The following is a 22,049-nucleotide window of genomic DNA, read 5'->3' as shown; positions in this document are numbered from 1 at the left end:
CTCTCTCGCTGTGTCTCTCTCTGTCAAATAAATAAATAAAATCTTTAAAAAAAAAAAAAGACATTAGAAATAGATGAAGTCAGACTGGTTCTAGCAAATGAAAAATAAAAATCCACTTGTTCTGGGGGCACCTGGGTGGCTCAGTCAGTTAATCGTTCAACTCTTGATCTCCGCTCAGGTCCTGATCTCAGGCTTGGGAGTTCAAGCCCCACCTTGGGCTCTATGCTGAGCATGGAGCCTACTTTAAAAAAGTAAATAAAAATCCGCTTGTTCTGCCCTTCTTGCCTTTCAGTAACTGTCCATTGTAAGGGGTCTAGTAAAGACTCAGCAAGTCAAAGAGGTTGGTTGAGCCATTCTGTAGACAGAGAAAGTGGCACATGTGCTGAAAATAGGTCTGGCCCAAACTTCATGACTCTAGTCTGAGCCTTCCAACGACCCAGATGTGTGACTTTTGACACACTGGCCTAATATGGCTCAAAATGAACAGACCTAGCAATTAAATAGTCCCTTCCTTTGGAAGGGGATCTCTACCTTCCCCAATATGGCCTCATTCCTAATTAATCTCCACAGCATTCCTCTCTTGGGCAGGTAGGTAAGTGAAAGATGACGTAATTTCCCCAGGTTGCCCGGTGAGTCAGTTGCACACCCAGGAACAAAGCCCAATTTTACTGGTGGCTAAGACCAAGAGGCTCAGCCCTACCTCGTGACACTTCCTCTTCAGTAAAATGACTAATTAAACAGTCAATTATTTGCTCTGGGTCTTGCTCTACAAACACCAGACAAGTTTCAGAGTCCACGTTCTCCAGGAGCATGCAATCTACAGGAAGAGAAAAATGGAAAAGGCCAAGAGATGGGGAAAATGGTTACACAGATGAGTAAGGTCTGCCATTTAATGCACAACATAGTGACTATAGTTAATTATACTGTACCGTATCCTTGAAATTTGCTAAGAGAGTAGATCTTAAATGTTCTCGCCACACACACAAAAACGTGTAACTATGTGAGATGATGGGTGTGTTAACCTCATTGTGGAGATCATTTTACAATATACACATATATCAAATCATCATGCTCTATACCTTAAACCTACACAGTGTTGTCAATTATATCTCAATAAAGCTGGGGGAGAGGGGAGGACAGGCAGTTGTGAGCACGCCTCACTGTACACACTAGAGCAAACGGAGGAATATGTGAGTATGGGGCTCAATTTTTAACCAGTTTTCTCTAGGGTGAGGAATTTCAAAAACCCCAATTTTTAACCTTCTGTTTGAGCTTCTTCTGTTCATTCTATTTGGAACTTCATTCATGGCTGAGTACCACAGCCTTTGCAAGAAGTTTCAAATAAAAGCATACATGAATGGACCCAGGTTCTTTTTTTAAAAAAGATTTATCTATTTGAGAAAGAGAGCAAGCACAGAGGGCGGGGGCAGAGGGAGAGGGAGAGAGAGTCCCAAGCGGACTCTGTGCTGAGCACACAGCCTGACACCAGGGCTTGATCTCACAACCCTGAGATCACAACCTGAGCAAAACCAAGAGTCAGATGCTTAAACAACTGGGCCATCCAGGGACCCCTGAATGGACCCAGGTTATTGAGAAAGGGTAGAGATGCCAGGATGAAGTCTGTTCTGAGGCTCAGAATGAGGGAAGAGTTATTCCTGGGTAGATTCACTGAGAATAAAGGCAAAGGGCAAATGGTTCTTAAATTTCTATCGGAGGAAGATAGAACAGGTGTTTCCCAAGGCCGTCTAGTCTCCTGTTGACCAGTTGCAAGTCAATAGTCTTCCCCTTCTGTTCCCTCGCACAAAGAATGGTCGTCCGTAGGACTTTGCCCCCTCTCCTGAATGTCCTAAAGGACGATCTCCAGCTTGCACCTAGGGACTGATTGTTGCTTCACTTACCTCCAACTTGGCTCTTCTCTCTCAGCCAAATAGGATGTAGGAGAGTTGGTCATAACATAGTTTCAAATAATTTTTATAATTAAAAAAAAAAACAACAGTCTTCCCAAACATTATATTTTGGATCTGCATGCCAGTGTTGATCAGAGTTTTACTTTTAATTTTTGATTGCGGTTCTTTTTTTTTTTTTTTTAAGATTTATTAATTTATTTGAGAGAGCGAGCAGACTAGCGAGAACTCGAGGGGGTGGAATGGGAGCAGAGGGAGAGGGAGAAGCAGACTCCATGCCAAGCAGAAAGCCTAACTCAGGGCTCAGTCCCAGGCCCCTGGGATCACGACCCGAGCTGAAGGCAGGTGCTTAACGGACTGAGCCACCCAGGCGCCCTTTGATTGTGGTTCTTGATCAAGACCTTACCTAATGTTGCAGAAGTAACATCCTATTTCAGCACCCAAGGACCCCAAAGCACTCCTTTCCTAACCCCTCTTTCACCTTGCATCTTTTTTTTTTTTTTTAAAGATTTTATTCATTTATTTGACAGAGAGAGACACAGCGAGAGAGGGAACACAAGCGGGGGAGTGGGAAAGGGAGAAGCAGGCTTCCCGCGGAACAGGGAGCCTGACGCGGGGCTCGATCCCAGGACCCTGGGATCATGACCTGAGCCGAAGGCAGACGCTTAACGACTGAGCCACCCAGGTGCCCCTCACCTTGCATCTTGATCTTTAGTTTATTTCCAACTCCCTGTTCCCTTTCAAACAAAAGACTTCAGCATTCTTACCTATTTTCATTTTCTGATATCAGAGTTCACAACCTCACTCCCACTTTGCATCTCACGGATATGGCCCTGTCCCCTTTCTTTTTCCTTTTATTTAAGTTTTTTATTTGGAAATAATTTCAAACCTGCAGAAAAGCTACAAGAATTAAAAAAAAAAAAAACTCAGAACACCAGTAACCCTTTACACGGATTCACCTTCTGTTAACATCTGGCTATATATGCTTTATCATTTGCTGTCTATCTCTCTGCCCCAATTTTTTCTGAACCATTTGAGAATAAGTTGGCCATTTAGTTATAAATACTTAACTTGTATTTCCTAAGAATTAGGATTTTTGGGCACCTGGGTGGCTCAGTTGGTTAAGCGACTGCCTTCAGCTCAGGTCATGATCCTGGAGTCCTAGGATCCAGTCCTGCATCGGGCTCCCTGAAGGGAGTTTGCTTCTCCCTCTGACCATCCCCCATCTCATGTGCTCTCTCTCTCATTCTCTCTCTCTCAAATAAATAAATCTTAAAAAAAAAAAAGAATTAGGATTTTCTCCTACATAACTACTGTATAGTTATCAACCTCAATTAATATAATGCTGATACCATACTTTTATCTAATTTAGTGTTCATATCCCAATTTTGTAAATTAATCCAATGATTTCTTTTCTTTTTTTTTTTAAGATTTTATTTATTTATTTGACAGAGCGAGACACAGCGAGAGAAGGAACACAAGCAGGGGAGTGGGAGAGGGAAAAGCAGGCTTCCCACGGAGCAGGGAGCCTGATGCAGGGCTGGAGCCTGATGCAGGGCTCGATACCAGGACCCTGGGATCATGACCTGAGCCAAAGGCAGACGCTTAACGACTGAGCCACCCAGGCGCCCCTCCAATGATTTCTTGTATGAAATTTTTTTCTTCCATTACAGGATCCAATCTAAGACCAGATATTGCATTTGTTTATCCCATCTCTTCAATCTCCTTTAATCTAGAACATTTCCACAGCCTTTCTTTGTCCTTTATGACATTGATCTTTTTTAAGAATATGGGTCCCTTTTTATTTTTAATCTTTAAAAAATGTTTTTTCTTTGAGAATTTTTTTGGGGGGCACCTGGCTGGCTCAGTCAGTCGAGCATCTGACTCTTGGTTTTGGCTCAGGTCATGATATCAGGTCATGGCATTGAGCCCCACGTTGGGCTCCCTGCTCAGCATGAAGTCTGCTTGAGAATCTTTCCCCCTCTGCTCCTCCTTCTGCTTGCACTCTCTCCCTCTCTCTCTCTCTCAAATAAATAAATAAAATCTTAAAAAAAAAAAAAAGGCATTTTTTGAGTACCACAAGCCCCCTTCCCTGCCAGTGCCGGCCACAGTTACATCACACCCAAACCCTACAGGTATTCTTTTTTTTTTTTTTTTTAAGATTTTATTTATTTATTTGACAGAGAGAGGGATAGCAAGAGCAGAAACACAAGCAGGGGGAGTGGGAGAGGGAGAAGCAGGCTTCCTGCGAAGAAAGGAGCCGGATGCGGGGCTCGATCCCAGGACCCTGGGATCATGACCTGAGCCAAAGGCAGACGCTTAATGACTGAGCCACCCAGGCGCCCCCCCTACAGGTATTCTTTTTAAAAACAGATTATTCCTCATTTTGTGTTTGTGTGATTTTTACCCTGGGGTAGGTTCAGGTTATACATTCCCCTCTGGAATACTACAGCTTAAAGGCACATGTGTCTGTCTGCCCCTCATGGGTAATGTTCAGTTTGATAACCTAGTCAAGGTGTTGTTCAATTCCTCCATTGTATAGTTACTACTTTCCCCCTACTTACTAATTAGCAATCTGGGGGACAAAACTTAAGACCATATACATGTGCTCCTTCTCAAAATAAACCACCTCCTCAGTTTTAGCATCCACCAATTATTCCTGCCTAACCAATCTTTATTATGATGACTACAAAATGATGAGTTTCACCCCCAGCATTCACCCCACATTTACCAGTTGACATTCAGCACTATACTGCAAGAGTCCTCCTCTCGCTTCCATTGATTTGTTTCTTTGCTTGTCTATTTGTTATGGAATCATGGATCTCTAATTTTCTCCAAAGGTCCATAAATCATTACTGTCCTTAATTATTTAGTGCTCAAATATCCCAGATCTGGCCAGTGGAAGCCCTTTCAATCTCGCTTTCTATGTCCTTATGACACATTTTTATTTATTTATTAGATTTTATTTTTATTTATTTGTCGGGGAGAGACACAGAGAGAGAGAGAGTGCACACAAACGGGGAGTGGCAGGCAGAGGGAGAAGCAGGCTCCTTGCTGAGTAGGGGTCCTGGGATCATGACTTGAGCTGAAGGCAGACGCTTAACCAACTGAGCCAGCCAGGCGTCCCAAATTTTTAAATAGTCTCTTACTTTCTGCCATAACAAGATGCTCCAGCCTGATCTTTTGCTTCCACCCCATCCCCCAACTTTCTCCTAAGGCCATTCTTAGAGATTACAGAGCAGGAGGAATGCTTGAAGATGGTGCTTAAAGAATAAGGAGAGGGTTCAAGAAGGCACCATGGTCCACTGTTTCAGATGTTACTGAAAGGCTCAGGACAGGGCACATCACCTTTTCCACTGTTGTCCCAGGCAGGTGCTCTAGAAAAGGAAAGATATGGTTGGACCATGCAGATGCAGTTGCTGAGACCTCTACTATGTGCTGGGCACTGTGAGGGATACACAGATTAGAAGACACCCATTCCAAGGAGGTGGTCCAACAAAATAGACACACATGTCCATAAATACCCATAATACACCCCTGCAAGTGCTTTCATTTTGCTGTCAATAAGGTACATACAGGGGTTTTGGGAGTTCTGGGTTGAAAGACAGTATTTAAAGCTGGGAGAGTTGGAGTAGGTTTCATCGAGGTGACTTGGGTTAGATCTTGGAGGAGAGTAAGATTTGGAAAAATGGGGGCGCCTGGGTGGCTCAGTTGGTTAAGCGACTGCCTTCGGCTCAGATCATGATCCTGGAGTCCCGGGATCGAGTCCCACATCGGGCTCCCTGCTCGGCAGGGAGTCTGCTTCTCTCTCTGACCCTCCCCCCTCTCATGCTCTCTCTCTCTATCTCATTCTCTCTCTCAAATAAATAAATAAAATCTTTAAAAAAAAAAAGATTTGGAAAAATGGTTTTCCTGGTGAAAAAAAAAGTCACTGTTTAGTTATGCTGAATCAGGTATGACTTTGCAACTTCATTCAACTAGATCCAGTCTTCTGCTGGGTGCTGTGAAGCACAGAAAGAAGGCCAATGAATGTAGGGCAGCACTCTTGCTTGACCCCCAACTAAGGAAAGAACCGTCATGATGCCATCTAATTTTTATTTTCAGACACAGATGAAACATGTCCTTCATTCACCAGACTGAGCTTTCACAGTGCAGTGGTTGGTACAGGACTAAATGTGAAGTTGATGCTCTACACAAGGAGATACTGGACCTGTGCACAAGTCATCAACTCCACAGTTTTGGGGAACTTGAACGTGACCAAGAAAACCACCTTCATTATCCATGGATTCAGGCCTACAGGCTCCGTTCCAGTTTGGATGGAGGACTTAATACAGGGTTTGCTCGATGTAGAAGACATGAATGTGGTTGTTGTTGATTGGAATCGAGGAGCTACAACTGTAATATACAACCATGCCTCTAGTAAGACCAGAAAAGTAGCAATAGTCTTGAAGGGATTTATCGACCAGATGTTGGTAAGAGAGAATTCTCTTATATGATTCAGAGCCAAATTAAAACTGGCCTGTTGTCTGGAGATTTAAAACCAAGAGATATCTTGGTTTTAAAAGATAAAAAGATAAAACCAAGAGGGACTATTTTGAAAACCCAACTAAGTCTCAGGGAAGGTAGAGAGCACAGCTGGAGGGAAGGCCCATAGGTATGGTTGTGCAAGTTGTGCACTGCACAGGGCACCCATCTAAGGGAGCACCAGTGTTATGGTACACATTGTAGATCTATATATTTATTATGATGTTTTCCCAGTTAAGTGTCCTCAGGAAGGGACATCTTTTTCTAATTCACATAAAGGTGTCTTATGGGTAAGAGAGGTTCTGTCTGGGGGGTTTCTGGCTTCACTGTGTAGAATTTCCTCATCTTCTCGAGCTATTCCCTTTCCTAGAAATGCCTAAAGTTTACCGACCTGATTATCCACAACCAAAACTGATACACGTGGTCTGATGAGAGATTTTTGTGTATGATTTATGTTTTTAGAAGACTCAAAAAGATTAAATAAACCTTAAATTTTATCTAGTGATCTATCTCATGAATTACCCCCTTTACAAAAATAACAAAAACAACCAAAAAAAGTGACTTTATATCAAAACTACCTCAGAGAGAATCAGGCCTGGTGGTCACTGTAGGCCAGGGACAACAGAATTTTCACAAAAGCTCCCCACTTAAGTCACAGCCCTGGGAGAGTGAATAATATTAACATGACTCACCACAGGCTGTCCCAGCTGACTGCAGTCAGTGTTGTCCCCAACCCCACTCCTTCCTTTCCTTTCCTTCCTTCTCTGTCTGTGGTGACTTCATTAACTGAGTCAGCATGAAGATAAAGGAGTTCACCAAAATGTTTCATTGCCCTTTTCCTCAACTGGGAGGGAATTAGAGATGTCCAAGCTTGATTTCTAGCAGAAGCATGGATGGAGACCATGGCATAAAGGTTAAGGCCCAGGCTTTGAGTTGAACAGACTGGTTTGACTCCTGCTCTGTCCCTCCCCACCTGCCTGATACTGGGCAGGTTACTTTGACTCTGGGCCTCAGTTTCCTCTTCTGTATAATCAAAAGAATGGTATTTACCTCGTGGGGTTGTTGTGACATTTAAGTGAGCTCATAGATATAAGTTGTTTAGAAATGTTTCTCCCAAAAACTGTTTCTGAAGTCAAGTTGAGGATATTTCTCTAAGTGTTGTCAACTCCTCGGCCCCTCACAATTTATAATGATGGACCTCTTGAAATTCCAGGTACAAGGAGCTTCTCTTGACAACATTTATATGATTGGAGTAAGTCTAGGAGCCCACATAGCCGGGTTTGTTGGAAAGATGTACAATGGGCAGCTGGGGAGAATTACAGGTAAGGCTTCCTGTGAACGGGCACAGGTTAGTCAGCCTGGCTGGGATGTTCACTGAAGGAACATGGTGCAGGCAATCCACGTCCTTGGGCTCAAGGCCAGCTCTTCTAATTACTTAACCCCTCTGAGTGTGTGTCCTCTTGTGCAAAGGAGAGACCATGATAATACTGACCACAGGTTATTACTTAATAAAATACACTTTGTAAATGATATAAAATATATAATACAAAAATATATAAATAAAATAAAAAATAATAAATTTAAAAATATATAATATAAAAATATATTTAATAAAAAAGCACTTTGTAAATTGTATATGCCATAGAAAAGATTGGTGGTAACTATTTCTCTTCTGGTGAGAAAATACAGCTGTGGCCTTTGGGGATTTGATCTGTGCCCTCCAAACAGATAGCCATCTTCCTTTCACTTAATCTAAGATAGCCTGAGCCACATACCTAATATGTTTCCATCCCCAGACACAGCTGGAGTCTCATGATAGAAAGATGAAATAGGAATTTTGATACCCTCTGAATATCAGCTTTCAGGACCAAGCTGAATGAAAACTCAGAAATACAGCAGGTGAAACCCCAAACAAAGGCCCCCTTGCTGGGTTCTCTTGCCTACTGCTCAGGTAACTTTTCCACAGCCACAGAGGACAGGCTGAGGGAGGATTTCTGTTTCAAAGGCTCAAGGCTTGTCCCCCCCATTCATACCCTTCCCAGAATCCATCCTCGCACAGAGAGAGCTGTTTTCAATCTAGGGAATCTGGAGGGTAGAAGTGAACAGAGGAAGGAGAGATTCAAGCCAATTGTATTAGTGAGGTAAACTTTTAGCGTCACATCTCTGAATGTGCTACTTGACTGGTACCCTGAGCAGGTCATTCCCATGCTCGCTCTCTCACACACACATCACTGGTGTCTCCTCTAGCCCGCTACTTGTTTTGTTTTTCCTGGTTCTTTTTTTCTCACTTTCACGTAAGTGAAAGTGGCCAAGGCCACCCTCATTTTATTTACCTGCTTTCTAGGGAGGCAGAGTTCTTTTTAAGTTTTTAACATGATTATTTTTATGTTTTAGAAAGCAACATGTCCTTTGTAAAAAGTTTCATTTCCTGGGGCGCCTGGGTGGCTCGGTCGGTGAAGCGTCTGCCTTCGGCTCAGGTCATGATCCCGGGGTCCTGGGATTGAGCCCCGCCATCAGGCTTCCTGCTCCGCAGGGAGTCTGCTTGTCCCTCTGTCCTTCCCCGTAATCGTTCTCTCTCTCTCTCTCTCTCTCAAATACATGAATAATGTATGTATGTATGGTATTTACTTTGTTTCTCCTAAGAACTGTAAATAATGTATTTGAGAGAGAGAGTGAGAGAGAAAGAGAGAGAAAGAGAGAGCATGTTTCATTTCCTTTATGGGATCAAAGGATAGATAGCTTGAATCTGCTTGTGTCCCTTATCTGTTGGGAGCTCTTCTGGCGGGTGGGACTTTACCCAGTGGTGCGTTAAGAACCCGCACAGCTCTCCCCACCCTGCCCCACCCCCATAGTCCTGATTTGTAGTGTTTCCTGATCTCCATGGTTTGAATACGCTCACCACTGCTGATTTCAAGCTGCCAACCTGACATCCCCAGTCACAAAGTTTGGGAAGAGATGAGCAAAGTCTATAGTCTAGTGCTGGCCCTAGCAGACTCCAGCCCACCGCTGCCTCATTCTGTCTCACGCCCCATTTTGCTCCCAGCAAACCTGTTCCCACCACTACTATGAACGTGAGTGCGGTGAAACCTGGTTTCTGACCATGGATGGGAAGTCCCCAAGCCAGCCTGCCTTCCATTCTGGGCCTGGGTACCACTAATGGTTCACAGCTCAATTTTCTGGCTCCCCTGACTTTCCCACGTTCTCCAGATGCCTTATCCTCTCTGATCCCCACAGTCAATCTCAGCTGTCCCCCAGAGCAGCTTCGGAGTGAAGCGTTTCCCTTCTCTGCTCACCTTCCACCACCTTTTCTGACTGGCCTCACTGGATTGTGGAGTAGGAATTGGGCCTGTTGCCTGGAGACACAATTCACACCCAACTCCCCCACATTGGATGGTTCTGCTTGTTAATTAGCTAGACCATCATGGCTGCTTCATTTTTCTCTCCAGGCACCTCTCCTGGTTTTATTTCTCATTAACTTTTTTTTTTTTAAGATTTTATTTATGTATTTGGCAGAGCGAGACACAGCGAGAGAGGGAACACAAGCAGAGGGAGTGGCAGAGGGAGAAGCAGGCTTCCCGCAGAGCAGGGAGCCCGATGCGGGGCTCGATCCCAGGACCCTGGGATCATGACCTGAGCCGAAGGCAGACGTTTAACGACTGAGCCACCCAGGCACCCCTCTCATTAACTTTTTAATGTTGTTGTTGTTTTTAATTTTGAATAGGCTCCCTGCCCAACGTGGCTCTTGAACTCATGACCCTGGGATTAAGAGTCATGTGCTCTACTGACCAAGCCAGCCAGGCGTCCCCTATTTCTCATTAACTTCTTTAACACAAGATGGTGGACCTTAAGTGGATTTTAAAATATTCCAAGTACCTACATCACTTGATAATACATTGCGTTTGCTTCTCAAACTTAAGGGTGTGTCAAAATCCCCTTAGGGGTGCTGGTTACAATACCAACCTCCTGAACCAGCAGTCTGGGGTTGGGGTCCAGGAGTCTACCTTTAAGCAGAAGATGCAGGTGGTCTGAACACCATACTTTGAGAAATGACCTTGGAGCTATGCTGTCCAATCCAGTAGCCACTAGCTACATGTAGCCACTGAGCACTTGAAATGTGGCTAATACAAATTGAGATGTTCTGTCAGTACAAGACACACACTGGATTTCAAAGACTAGGTTAAAAAAGTGATATTAAGAAACCTCAAATTTTTTATATTGATTACATGTTGAAATGATAATATTCTGGATATACCAGGTTAAATAAACAGGGTTAAATACAGTGTATTATTAAATTAATTCTTCTTATTTCTATTTACTTTTTAAATTGGCTTCTAGAAATTTTAAAATTATATATGTAGCTCACATTATACTTTTATTGGACAGCATTGCCTTGGAGAGTTCACGGTGAAGTTGGGGATGGGAAAAGGAGGCCCCTGAAACCGCGCACAAAATATCAGATGTCTGTCTGCGGAGGGGTCGATGTTGGATGTCTGTCTGTCTGCAGAGAGGTTTATGTTGGATGTCTGTCTGTCTGGGGAGAGATGTAGGGCTTTCTTCAAATTCTCAGATTGGTTAATGCTGTAATAAAAGTCAATGAGCACCATCTAGACACTTCTGGTGATCTTTGAGCAATAAGAAAGAGCTCCATTTTCCCACTGTGTTTCTATTCTACAGTCATCTCAAAATGTTCTGGATTCAGATCCAGGAGTCCTTTTATAAGTCTTCTGAAGTAGCTGTTAATTCTACCTCCATTTCTACCTTACAGATTAAAAAAAAAAACTGAGGTTCAGAGAAGTAAAGTAACCCACCTAAGGTCATATAGCTGGTTGGTGTTAGGTTTGGGGCCCCAAGTCACATCTCTCTGACTCCAGTGGTCTCTGTCCACACAAAATATATAGCTTTTTAGGACACTGTAACTGTGATTTTTGGCTGACATTGTAGGCCAATTATTTGCTATGAATTGTCACCAAGGTGATGATATATCCAAACTTCCTATCCCCGCCTCCATTTGTGCCTTCTGTCCTAATTCTCAGTAGCACCTTCATCACTCTCAAAATTGCTGTGGTTTGAATGTTCATTAATTCAAACTGATTTCTCTGCGGTGGATCTGGAGGCTGCTATAAACTGGGGCTCTCACTATTCCTTTTCTTAGACCAAAAGTGCTGCTATCTTATGGGGGGAGGGGGGTTTCCTTAGCAAACTCTTTCTAAGGTCATGAGTTTCTCTTGCTGTGTTGAGAATGTCCTGTGGACCTGGGTGTCTGGGTGTTGGTCCATCTCCACCCACATCAGTTTCAGTGGAGAGCAAACCGAAGAAGAAAAGCTAGAGGGGTGGGGAAGAGAAAGATAAAGAAGGGAGGCAGATCAAGACAAGCCTCAAGGAAGCAAGAGAGTTGGGAGAGGAGAAATAGAAAGATTGAAGCCAGAACTAGGGAAGTCAGGCAAGAATGCCATCTCTTGGATTTTATATCTAACACCAGGGGATGGAAGATGACATTTAAAATGACTTTCATAGAGTCAGGACTCTGAGACATCCCTTGGAACCTTCTTCACTACAGGTAGGTCGCTAGTAAGCAGGGCCTTTGGGAACCTCTGGTGGTTCGTCGTTGACTGTTGTTTTTAAAGTTTTTAGTTTGTGGTTACATCACCAGAGCTGCACTCTTTGTTTTTCCAGCTGATGGTTAGGAATGCCCAGCTCGCATTGACCAAGGGCAAGAAATCAGCTCAGGCATTTAGGGGGTGGGTTAGTTCTGCAAGAACTGACACCCACTTTATTTCCCTCCATGATACCTGGCCTGACCAGTTAGTTTCACACTTTTCCACTGGGTTTGGCAGTGAAACCAAGAGCTCGACAGAGAGAGGTCGTTGCATTGTGAGGCTGCGGCTCTTGTTAAGACACTTGATCTCCCGGAACCTCGCTTCCTGCATCTGTAAAATGGGAATAATAGCTACTCAGCCTCCCAACAGGCTTGTGATGTGGATCATATGAGCAAGTATATATGAATAAAAATTGACACTGTAAAGGAGTTTTATTAATAACAAGAAGGAAAGGTTAAGGGAGGTTTCTGGATCATTTAAGATGCAATAAGCATAAGCATAGCATCTGCTTTTTATATGTACCCTCAGGCGCTTTTTTCCTGAGGAACCAGTTTATCCCCATGCCCTGGTCCCCCTGTGTGCACTCCCTGCTGTTGAGCCCTGCACCAGATACAGCTCCTAATGGGGTCTGGATGCCATTCCCAGGGGACACTGCCAGGATAGCCGTCTCTTCTGTGGGAAAAGGCTACAGGGCTGTGGAAAGGTGCCTGACAAAGCAAGATGGGAATGTGAGTGCTTGCCCACCCGAGAGTGCCCCGCAGCCAGTTTGCCATCCTCATGCGGAGGGATCAAAAGCCGGGCTGCCAGTGACTCATGGCGTGGGGCTGCCAAGCCAACTCGGTTTTCTTTCCAGGTCTCGACCCTGCGGGCCCTTTATTCAATGGGAGACCTCCTGAGGACAGATTAGATCCTGGTGATGCACAGTTCGTTGACGTCATCCATTCCGACATTGACGGTAACAGTTCTGTCCTTGTGGGTCAGTGAGTACCCCCTCCCATGCTCCTAAAGAGTCTCCCCCTGAGGGGATCATCATGCAGGGGTGGATCAGGTTCCTCCAGATTCCCTCTTTTCCTGCAGGGCAGGGTTCCAAATCCACCGAAATACTGAAGGGACACTGGTTTAATGTAGGCATCCAAGATGTCTTGCTGGAGCGGAGGTGCTTTTCCCATCAACATTTCTTATTTTTAAGGTGATCATCTTGACCAATCAAGTGCAGGCTGATTTGCACACCATGTGGAGAAATGTTTCCATATATGCAGCGGGCTTTGGATGTATGATTTATGTTTTATTTTCGTAAGCTGAAAGATATGTTCAAGTGTTGTGTCTCTATGGAGAGAATTCTGAGCCATCTATAGCTCTCCAGCTCTCTGTGGCTCTTCTTGGCCATTTATGTCTTTTATGGGGCTGATTTTATATGAGGGGTTGGGTACATGATATGGGGGTTGGGGTGATGTTAAAGATGGGTCTTTATATCCAGGTGTCTGGGAGAAGAGCCAGAGTAGAAACCTGGGGAGAGTTGAGGGAACAGAGCAGAGTAGTCTTTAATAATACACCCTCTTTGTGATACAACCACCTGAAAAACTCTTAATCGGGGGCGCCTGGGTGGCTCGGTCTGTTAAGCATCCGACTCTTGATTTCAGCTCAGGTCGTGATCTCAGGTCAGGGGATCAAGCCCCCCATCTGGCTCCATGCTCAGTGCAGAGTCTGCTTGTCCTTCTCCCTCTGCTCTGCTCCTGCCCTACCCCTCATACCCTGTCCCTAAATAAATAAATAAAATCTTAAAAAAAAAAAAGAAAGAAAGAAAGAAAGAAATTGCCATCTTTGAAAAAAAAAGAAAAAGAAAAAGCCTTGACCACCTATCACAGGCTCTCCGGTGTGATATTCAGCAATTGTTGGCCTTAGAGGAAATGTCTCTGTGAGATGGCTGCATTAATACTATGTGGTTTGCAAAGTATTACCTTCCTTAAGTGCAGTACCTCCATGCCATTTTAATGCTTGATGGAATGGAGTGATTTATTTTTTATTCTTGGAGAGAGAGTGAATTTTGAGGAAAGAGAATAAGCTTTGCAGTCAGGCAGAGGGAGGCTCACATCCCAGGTTCTGTCCTTTCTAGTGGTGTCATTTTGTTCAGTAAATCTCTGAACCTCGGTGTCATCATCTGTAACTTACTTCATCTGAATTTACCAATGGCTACTTTTTTAGACATGGTGAAAATTAGAGGACAGGTATATATAACACCTAGTACCATGCCCACAGACACATGTAGGTTCTCAATATGTAATAGCTATTATTATTGCAGTGAGGCACTATATATGTATACGTGTACAAATAATCATTTAAATCAAGCGTTTTACTGATGGTTTTGGGGTTACAAGGTTAAAGAGAATAAACAATTATTAAATCAATCTACAATTCTTTCTAACTAATTAGCTAGGTAACTTTGGGCAGAATATTTAAATAAGGATAACACCACCACCACCACAATCCCTGCCTATATCCTTCGAGCAAGTGAACTATGCAATGTGAAAAATTCAAAAATAAAAGCCTAATGTATTCTCCTTTAGCACTGGGCTACAAGGAGCCATTAGGAAACATAGACTTCTACCCAAATGGAGGATTGGATCAACCCGGTTGTCCCAAAACAATATTGGGAGGTAAGTGCAGATACTTTATCTATTGTATAGTAGTGGTTTTAAAAGGCATATTTTAAAAATCTGATCTTATTCTCTGGATAATAGTTTTTAATAGAAAACAAATCATTTGAGAAGATAGAGATAGTATAAATACAAATTATATCTTAAAAATTATTATTCAAATATACTACTTTAAAAAAGACCCATTGCAGCATTATTTACAATAGCCTAGATATGGAAGCAACCCAAGTATCCATCGATAGATGAATGGATAAAGAAGATGTGGTATATTTATACAATGTAATATTGCTCAGCCATAAAAAGGAATGCATCAGATCATTTGCCACAACATAAATGGAACTAGAGGGTATTATGCTAAGTGAAATTAGTCAGAGAAAGACAAATACCACATGATTTCACTCATATGTGGAATTTAAGAAACAAAACAAACGAACAAAGAAAAAAGAGATGAAGAACAGACTCTTAACTATAGAGAACAAACTGATGGTTACCAGAGAGGAGGTGGGTAGGGGGACAGGTGAAATAGGTCAAGGGGATTAAAAGTACACTTACCATGATGAGCACTGAGTAATGTATAGAATTGCTGAATCACTGTATTGTACATCTGAAACCAATATAACACTGTATGTTAAGTATACTTAGTTTAAAAAATAAATTTTAAAAAATAACCATAACCATATGATTAAAAGCTATTACGAATTATTTCTCTCTCTTGAAAAGGTGTGTCCTTGATCTAGAAATTCCATATCTAGGAATCTCTCCTAGAGAAATAATGGAAAAGGTAGACAAAAATCAAAGTGCAAAGATACCTGACACCGCATTATTTATAATAGCTAAATTTTTAGAAATAGTCTTAAATATCCAACATGGAAAATGGTTAAATAACTATGGTATGCCCACATAAAGGAATATAATTGTTAAAAAGTCATATTTTCAGATTAATGAAAATGCTTACAATAGGATATTAAGTGCAAAAGACACAAAACTATACAGTATGATACCGATTTGCTTTTTTTAAATGTGTATTTGTACATGGTTAAGTATAGAAGAAAAGACTAAACATAAATGCTGCAAATAATTATTAGTGGTAAACTGTGGATATTGGACTTCTAGGTGATTTTTGCATCATCATTTCCTATTGTATTTTCTAAATGAGCATTTGTTATTTTATAATGAGAAAAAACTCACAAAACAAAGAATGGGTAGTTAGAGGGCAACATAAAAGTAATGTGGGGGACAGAATTAAAAAAACCCATCCTTAAGTGCTCTGAATATGTATTTCACCATTGCTAGAGAAAGTTAAATAATCAAGGATATGATTCTAGAAAAAGATGATCTTGTTACAAAATGGTAGTTGTATACAGCCCCTTGGGAATGACATGGTGTTTGGAAATGATCCAGATGAAATGGCATAAGTAGGGTCTACCATATTGTACCATAAATGGTGCATGCTCAAATTCTGTCCTTGTGGTGTAGCGTAACTACCTCTCAGGAGCCAAAGATAATGTGCCTTGCTTATAGAGGACATTCTCTGTATTGTTATCAATGTCATTGCTTCTGCAAGTGGAAGTTCCAGGAACAATAAGTCAATACTGACCTGTCAGATTTAGTCCAGTCCAGCTTGGCCCCATGCCAACCCATGCTTCTCTTCTCTTGCCCCAGTTTATTTCTGTCCTTCACTGATCTCCTCTATGGGCATAAGTGGACTCAGAGGGAAGAGGAAACATGGGTCTGATTCCAGCACTCAATGCCTCTCCAAGCCACGAACTCATAATCATAACTCCTCTTTTCCTGGGGTTCACTGTTTCCTACTCAGATCCTCACCTCCTTTGTTTACCCATCTTTGGGACCCTGCTCCCTTTTCTGAATGACTTACTTCATCATCGGACCCATCCACCTTCCAACAACCTTTCAGTGCTGTGTGCTGTGGTGCTTCATCATGTCCAACCCTCCTGATGCCATCTCCTCACCTCGCAGCTTTCCTCTCTCGCCATTGCACTGCATGGCACCCACTAGGAATTAACTGGAGGCTTGCCTCACCTCTTCTTGCCCATTCATAGCTTGCAGTGCCACTTCCCATTGTTCATTCCCTCTTACTTCACCCTTCACCCTGTAGCGGAAATGAAACGCCTACCTCTGGGCTTCTCTCATGAATGCCCTGTGTAAGCCCATTAGAGAACCCCTTAGGTCTCTGCCAGGTCGGCCCCCACCTTGGCGTGAGAACATTCTGGAGCTGTCATGGATCCTTGTTAATTGAGTACAAGGTCCAGGCAAACTTGCTAACTTTTCCATGGTTCTCAAAAATACTAGAGAATCCTTGGGGCGCCTGGGTGGCTCAGTCGTTAAGCGTCTGCCATCAGCTCAGGTCATGGTCCCAGGGTCCTGGGATCAAGCCCCGCATCAGGCTCCCTGCTCCGCTGGAAGCCTGCTTCTCCCTCTCCCACTCCCCGTGCTTGTGTTCCCTATCTTGCTGTGTCTCTCTCTGTCAAATAAATAAAATCTTTAAAAAAACAAAAAACTGGGCGCCTGGGTGGCTCAGTTGGTTAAGCAACTGCCTTCGGCTCAGGTCATGATCCTGGAGTCCCGGGATTGAGTCCCGCATCAGGCTCCCTGCTCGGCAGGGGGTCTGCTTCTCCCTCTGCCCTCTTCCCTCTCGTGCTCTCTGTCTCTCATTCTCTCTCTCTCAAATAAATAAATAAATAAAATCTTTAAAAATAAAAAAAATAAAACTAGAGAATCCTTACGTTTATCTCTTACCGACTCCCTATGATCACCCCTCATGCTTCTATTCTGAAAATCTCCCTACCTATAAACCCTCACCTCTTAAAGGTGACCTAAATGTGCCTTTTTACCTAGATTAAGATCTCACCTGAGGGAGCCATTCTATCTCTCCTCATTTTAGTTTACAAGGTCAGTCTTGAGTGTCCTGTTCCCTCGTGTCCCCAGGGTGGAAGCATACCCCATTCTTTTAAAAAGCTGTCTCCTCTGCCTCCCCTCCTTGGGAGTAATCCTCAATACCTTCTTTCTCTGTCCACTAGTTTCAATGTGCTTGCCTTCTGCTGAAAATCTCTGGAGAAACTATCATTGGATTTTTCTCTTCCTTTTCAATGACAAAGGAAGGGCATAGGTTGAATCCTGATTCTACCACATAATACCTGTGTGACCTTGGTCAAGTCATTTAAGCTCTCTGAGTCTCAGTGTCCTGCTGCGTAAAATGGGGATAACCATGTCTATCTTCTTTTATCCTGCCACGTGCCAGCATGAATCCTGATCTATGGGTTTTTATAAGGATTCAGTGGAATAAAATACATTGAAGCTGTTGGCACAGTGCCTGGCCTATAGGAGACAGATGATGAATCGTGTGTGTAGATACCGTGTGATGCGCTATAGTTAAATGCTGCAACTGCTCTCCTCTTTGATCCTTCCTTTTACAATCAAGGATTGCGGTATTTTAAGTGTGACCACCAGAGGTCTGTGTACCTGTACCTTTCTTCTCTGAGAGAGAACTGTTTTATCACCGCGTATCCCTGTGACTCCTACCGGGATTATAGAAACGGCAAGTGTATCAACTGCGGTATACCACAAAAGGAGTCCTGTCCCCTCCTGGGTAAGTCCAAGCAGTTTTCCCCTTTGATGCACAAAGAGTTCATTTTTGGGAGAATCCTAGCACCATTTTACTCTCTAAAAATGGGCCTGAAAGTTACGTGGTTTAAAGAAAATTGTACTTAGCTTTTTCCAGCCAATTTGTTCGGTGAAGTCCTCTTGGACCTCCTACTCATGTGTTAGAAAAGCCATTTGTATACGATTTCATCTAGAGGGCAGTGCAACCTCCCTGGACACGCTAGCATAAAAAAGAAGGTTCCGAATGAGTTTCCAAGCCCACCCAGGGCATAGTCACCTCACATAGCCAGCTCCCCTGGGGACAGAAACATCCTCTTCATGCACGCAACCTCTCCGCTGGGGGAGAGTCACAGTGAGCACAGACTCTCCCGTCAAATGACTCCTTCCAACAAACTGTGTCTGTAAATACCCTCACACTGAACCCTGACTCTTATGTGCGTGTGCAGGGTGGAGTGGGGGTCACAGATATACTGTGGAGGCTGCTTGCATATTTGCTAAGGATTGGTAGCAATATTCCAGACGGTGAGGACTTTGAAACTGGAAGATCATGAGAATTTTCTAATTGTTCAAAGGAAAAACCCATGTTAATATCAGGGCATGCTAGACACAAGGGGTTTTCAACCTAGATTGTGCCTAAGTTAATTGGAAAGCTCTGGGGAGCTTCTAAAAATTACTCATGTTCCCATTCTGGATCAGTCAAGTCAGCATGTGAAGGCCATTCTCTAGGGGTGGGGACAGGAGAGAGAGAGAGACCTCACTGGTAGCACTCCGCCTCATTCCTGCAGGCGCAGACATGAAGGAGAAGAGTCCCCTGCTTGTTGACATAGTCATGGCAAGCTCAGGTTCTGTGCAATTTAGGGGCCTCATTGTAGTTCTTCAAGAAAGCACAATGCTTGGCAAGAGTGATGCTGTTTTAGGTATAAACCTGAATCTGTTTTAATCTATAAAATGAATGTATTACTGAAAAATGTCAGCGCTATTCTTAGTCTACCCAGTGTGTGAGAGAACTAGTGTGCTACTAAGAACCAGGGTGATATAATGTCAGTAAAAATGGGGGAGAGCCACTGTGGGGTCATTTTGCAAGTCCCAGCTCTGAGGGATAGGGTAGCAAGCAAGGTATGGTGGATGCAGGGTAGGCAGGCGCTGATGACTCTGGAGGTCCTCCCCGTAGGGGGTGGGTGGAAGAGGGAGGTTGTCTTGGTGGTGTGGGCGGTCAAACTCACTTCACTCACTACCTTCCCAGCTACTTTGACACTTACATAATACATGTTAATGTTACATTTTTCCAACTTGCTTTACAGGCTATTATGCTGATAATTGGAAAGAGTATTTAAAGCAGAAAGACCCTCCTATGACTAAAGCGTTCTTTGACACAGCTGAGGAGGAACCATACTGCAGTGAGTGGTGGATGTGGTTGTTTGCTTTGGCCCAACTCCCTCCTTTTTTTTTTAAATGGCTGAGCTACCTCTTGGCAACCTCTTGGCCTGCTTCTCCCTCTCCCACTCCCCGTGCTTGTGTTCCCTATCTTGCTGTGTCTCTCTCTGTCAAATGAAGGCCATGGTGGAGTGTGGACTTTGGAGCTGGAAGGACTTGGGTCGAGTCCTGACTCCAACACATAGTAGCTCTGTGACCTTGGTCAAGACATTTAACCTCTCTGAGTCTCAGTGTCCTGCTAGGTGAAATAGGGATAACAATGCCTATCTTCTGGGGTACAGGGATTAAATCTCAACAAATCATGATTGTTAGCTTCACTGGATGGTTATTTTTTTTTATATAAATATATGTATATTTATAAAAAATATATATATTTAAAGTAAACTCTATACCTCATGTGGAGCTTGAACTCATGACCCCAAGATCAAGAATTGCATGGTCTACTGACTGAGCCAGCCAGGTGTCCCCTGTGAGCCATTTTAATCACTAAGATCTTCCAGAAAATTTGCTTAACTCCCCAAAGACCTGAGATCGCAGCTAGGTAAAATCAGGTTTCAGCCACATCTCTGGGTCAGTTCCAGCTCCAGAGCAACTGTGATGACCTTCTAAAGACATTGAGGGCTTGGGTATTCCAGATGGGGGCTAAATGGGGCAGCAGATGATTAGATGCCCTGGGAATCAAGTAGGGATTTTCCTGGGCACATCTTGCAATCTTGTTCCCCTTTTCACTTTTCTTAGGAGCAACCCTAATAAAAGAGGTTGCAGATCAGTGGGTTTCCCTCCTCCTTTGGAGCTATGCGTGGCAGCCCAGGGTTTGCTGTCTGCCCGGTCCAAGTGAGGCAAGTGCCCGAGTAATAAGGGGCCATGAAATGGCAACTCTAGGGCTAACCTTATTCCTTCATGGGACCAACATCTCCCTGAGCCTCTGTCCTCTTCTTTGCAAGTCTGATCAAGAGATAGCCAATCTGGCTATCATGGTGGGATCCCCATCTTCCCAAAGCATCATTGACCTTGGGAAGCAAAGAGTGGGGAGGAAGAATAATTCTCTGAACACATCATGCACTCTCACTGGTTCAGTAGGAACACACCAAGCCCATATGGTACCACTGCCAGAGTTATAAAGAGGCATCCCTTCCCAGCTACTCCTGTAGTATATTTCAGCTTTATTTTTTTTAACTGCATAAGACATTACTCAGGCAATGTTTGCTTAGATACACCCATATATTTACCACTTTTTTGATTATCACTTTTTTCTCTTGCATTTTGTAAATATAGGTAAGTGTGCTGACTAATGATGGGAGAATACCCGAGCATGATAAGAATTCTAAGAGGGAAACCTGACTTAGTCTGAGGGTCAGTGAAGGCCTCCTGGAGGAAGTGACATTAAGCCAAAACTTGAAGGATGAGCTGGCAAAGGGGGCAAAGTCAGAGTGTCCAAGTGGGGAGAAGGCCCAGGAGCAAGAGACAGCCTGGCAGTGCAGGTTAGATATGGCATGACTGGGGAAGACATGAGGGGCGCTGGTGGGCATGGCCCAGATTACGGAAGACCTTATCAGCTCTGGAGAGTCTCTACATGGCCGCCTGGTTGGTTTTGTCTAAAAGGGCAGGGATTGTGGTGAACCAATCATATTCAGCAGTAGACCATGATACCTCAGTCAGTAAAGTGGGAACACCAGTCCAACTGTGATGCCTAAACATGACAACTGGAGACCGCTGAATCCTGCCATCACCCAGGCCATCTTTACCAAAAAGAATGGAAAGGAATATTAGAAAATGCTGCCCTGGATCTTTGCAGAGAAACTAGGGAGGAAGAGAACAAGAGACTCAAGTTATGAGGGAGGTTGGGTTTCTAGGAATTGACCTTTCAGGGGAGCAGTTGAGAGTGTCCCTCTCTTACTGTGCTCTCTCCTTGTTTTGCAGTATATCATTACTTTGTGGATATTATAACTTGGAACAAGAGCATAAGAAGAGGGTCCATTACAATCAAATTGAGAGACAGAGATGGAAACATCACAGAATCCAAAATCAATCAGTAAGTTGGGCTGGGATGGTTTGCAGCTTGCTCTCTCCCTTTTTGCACAGAGAAATTAAATCCCAAATATACCGACTTTCTTATTTATGGGTTTGTACTTGTCTTTGTTCTACAAAAGATTTAAGGGAGTAATTGCCGCTTTTATATATAGATAGATACATATTTTTTTATTAACATATAATGTATTATTTGTTTCAGGGGTACAGGACTGTGATTCATCAGTCTTACACAATTCACAGCGCTCACCATAGCACATACCCTCCCCAATGTCCATCACCCAGCC

General features: G+C 43.4%; 1 protein-coding gene across 1 annotated transcript in view; it reads left to right on the top strand.

Annotated features, from left to right (window-relative positions):
* Positions 1-21,770, top strand: part of LIPH (lipase H) — a 32,845-nt gene extending 11,075 nt beyond the window's left edge. The window contains exons 2-8 of the mRNA XM_031028236.2: positions 6,009-6,376; positions 7,642-7,750; positions 12,879-12,980; positions 14,590-14,679; positions 18,119-18,286; positions 19,602-19,697; positions 21,655-21,770. Of these exons, the coding sequence (XP_030884096.1) occupies positions 6,009-6,376; positions 7,642-7,750; positions 12,879-12,980; positions 14,590-14,679; positions 18,119-18,286; positions 19,602-19,697; positions 21,655-21,770 (1,049 nt within the window). The remainder of the gene's footprint in view (positions 1-6,008; positions 6,377-7,641; positions 7,751-12,878; positions 12,981-14,589; positions 14,680-18,118; positions 18,287-19,601; positions 19,698-21,654) is intronic.
* Positions 21,771-22,049: the final 279 nt, after the last annotated feature.

Source organism: Leptonychotes weddellii, chromosome 1 (assembly GCF_054177405.1).
Source record: "Leptonychotes weddellii isolate Sample4059 chromosome 1, ASM5417740v2, whole genome shotgun sequence".
Lineage (NCBI taxonomy): Eukaryota > Metazoa > Chordata > Mammalia > Carnivora > Phocidae > Leptonychotes > Leptonychotes weddellii.
Note: the sequence above shows the minus strand (reverse complement) of the source record. Positions and strands in the feature narration are given on the sequence as shown.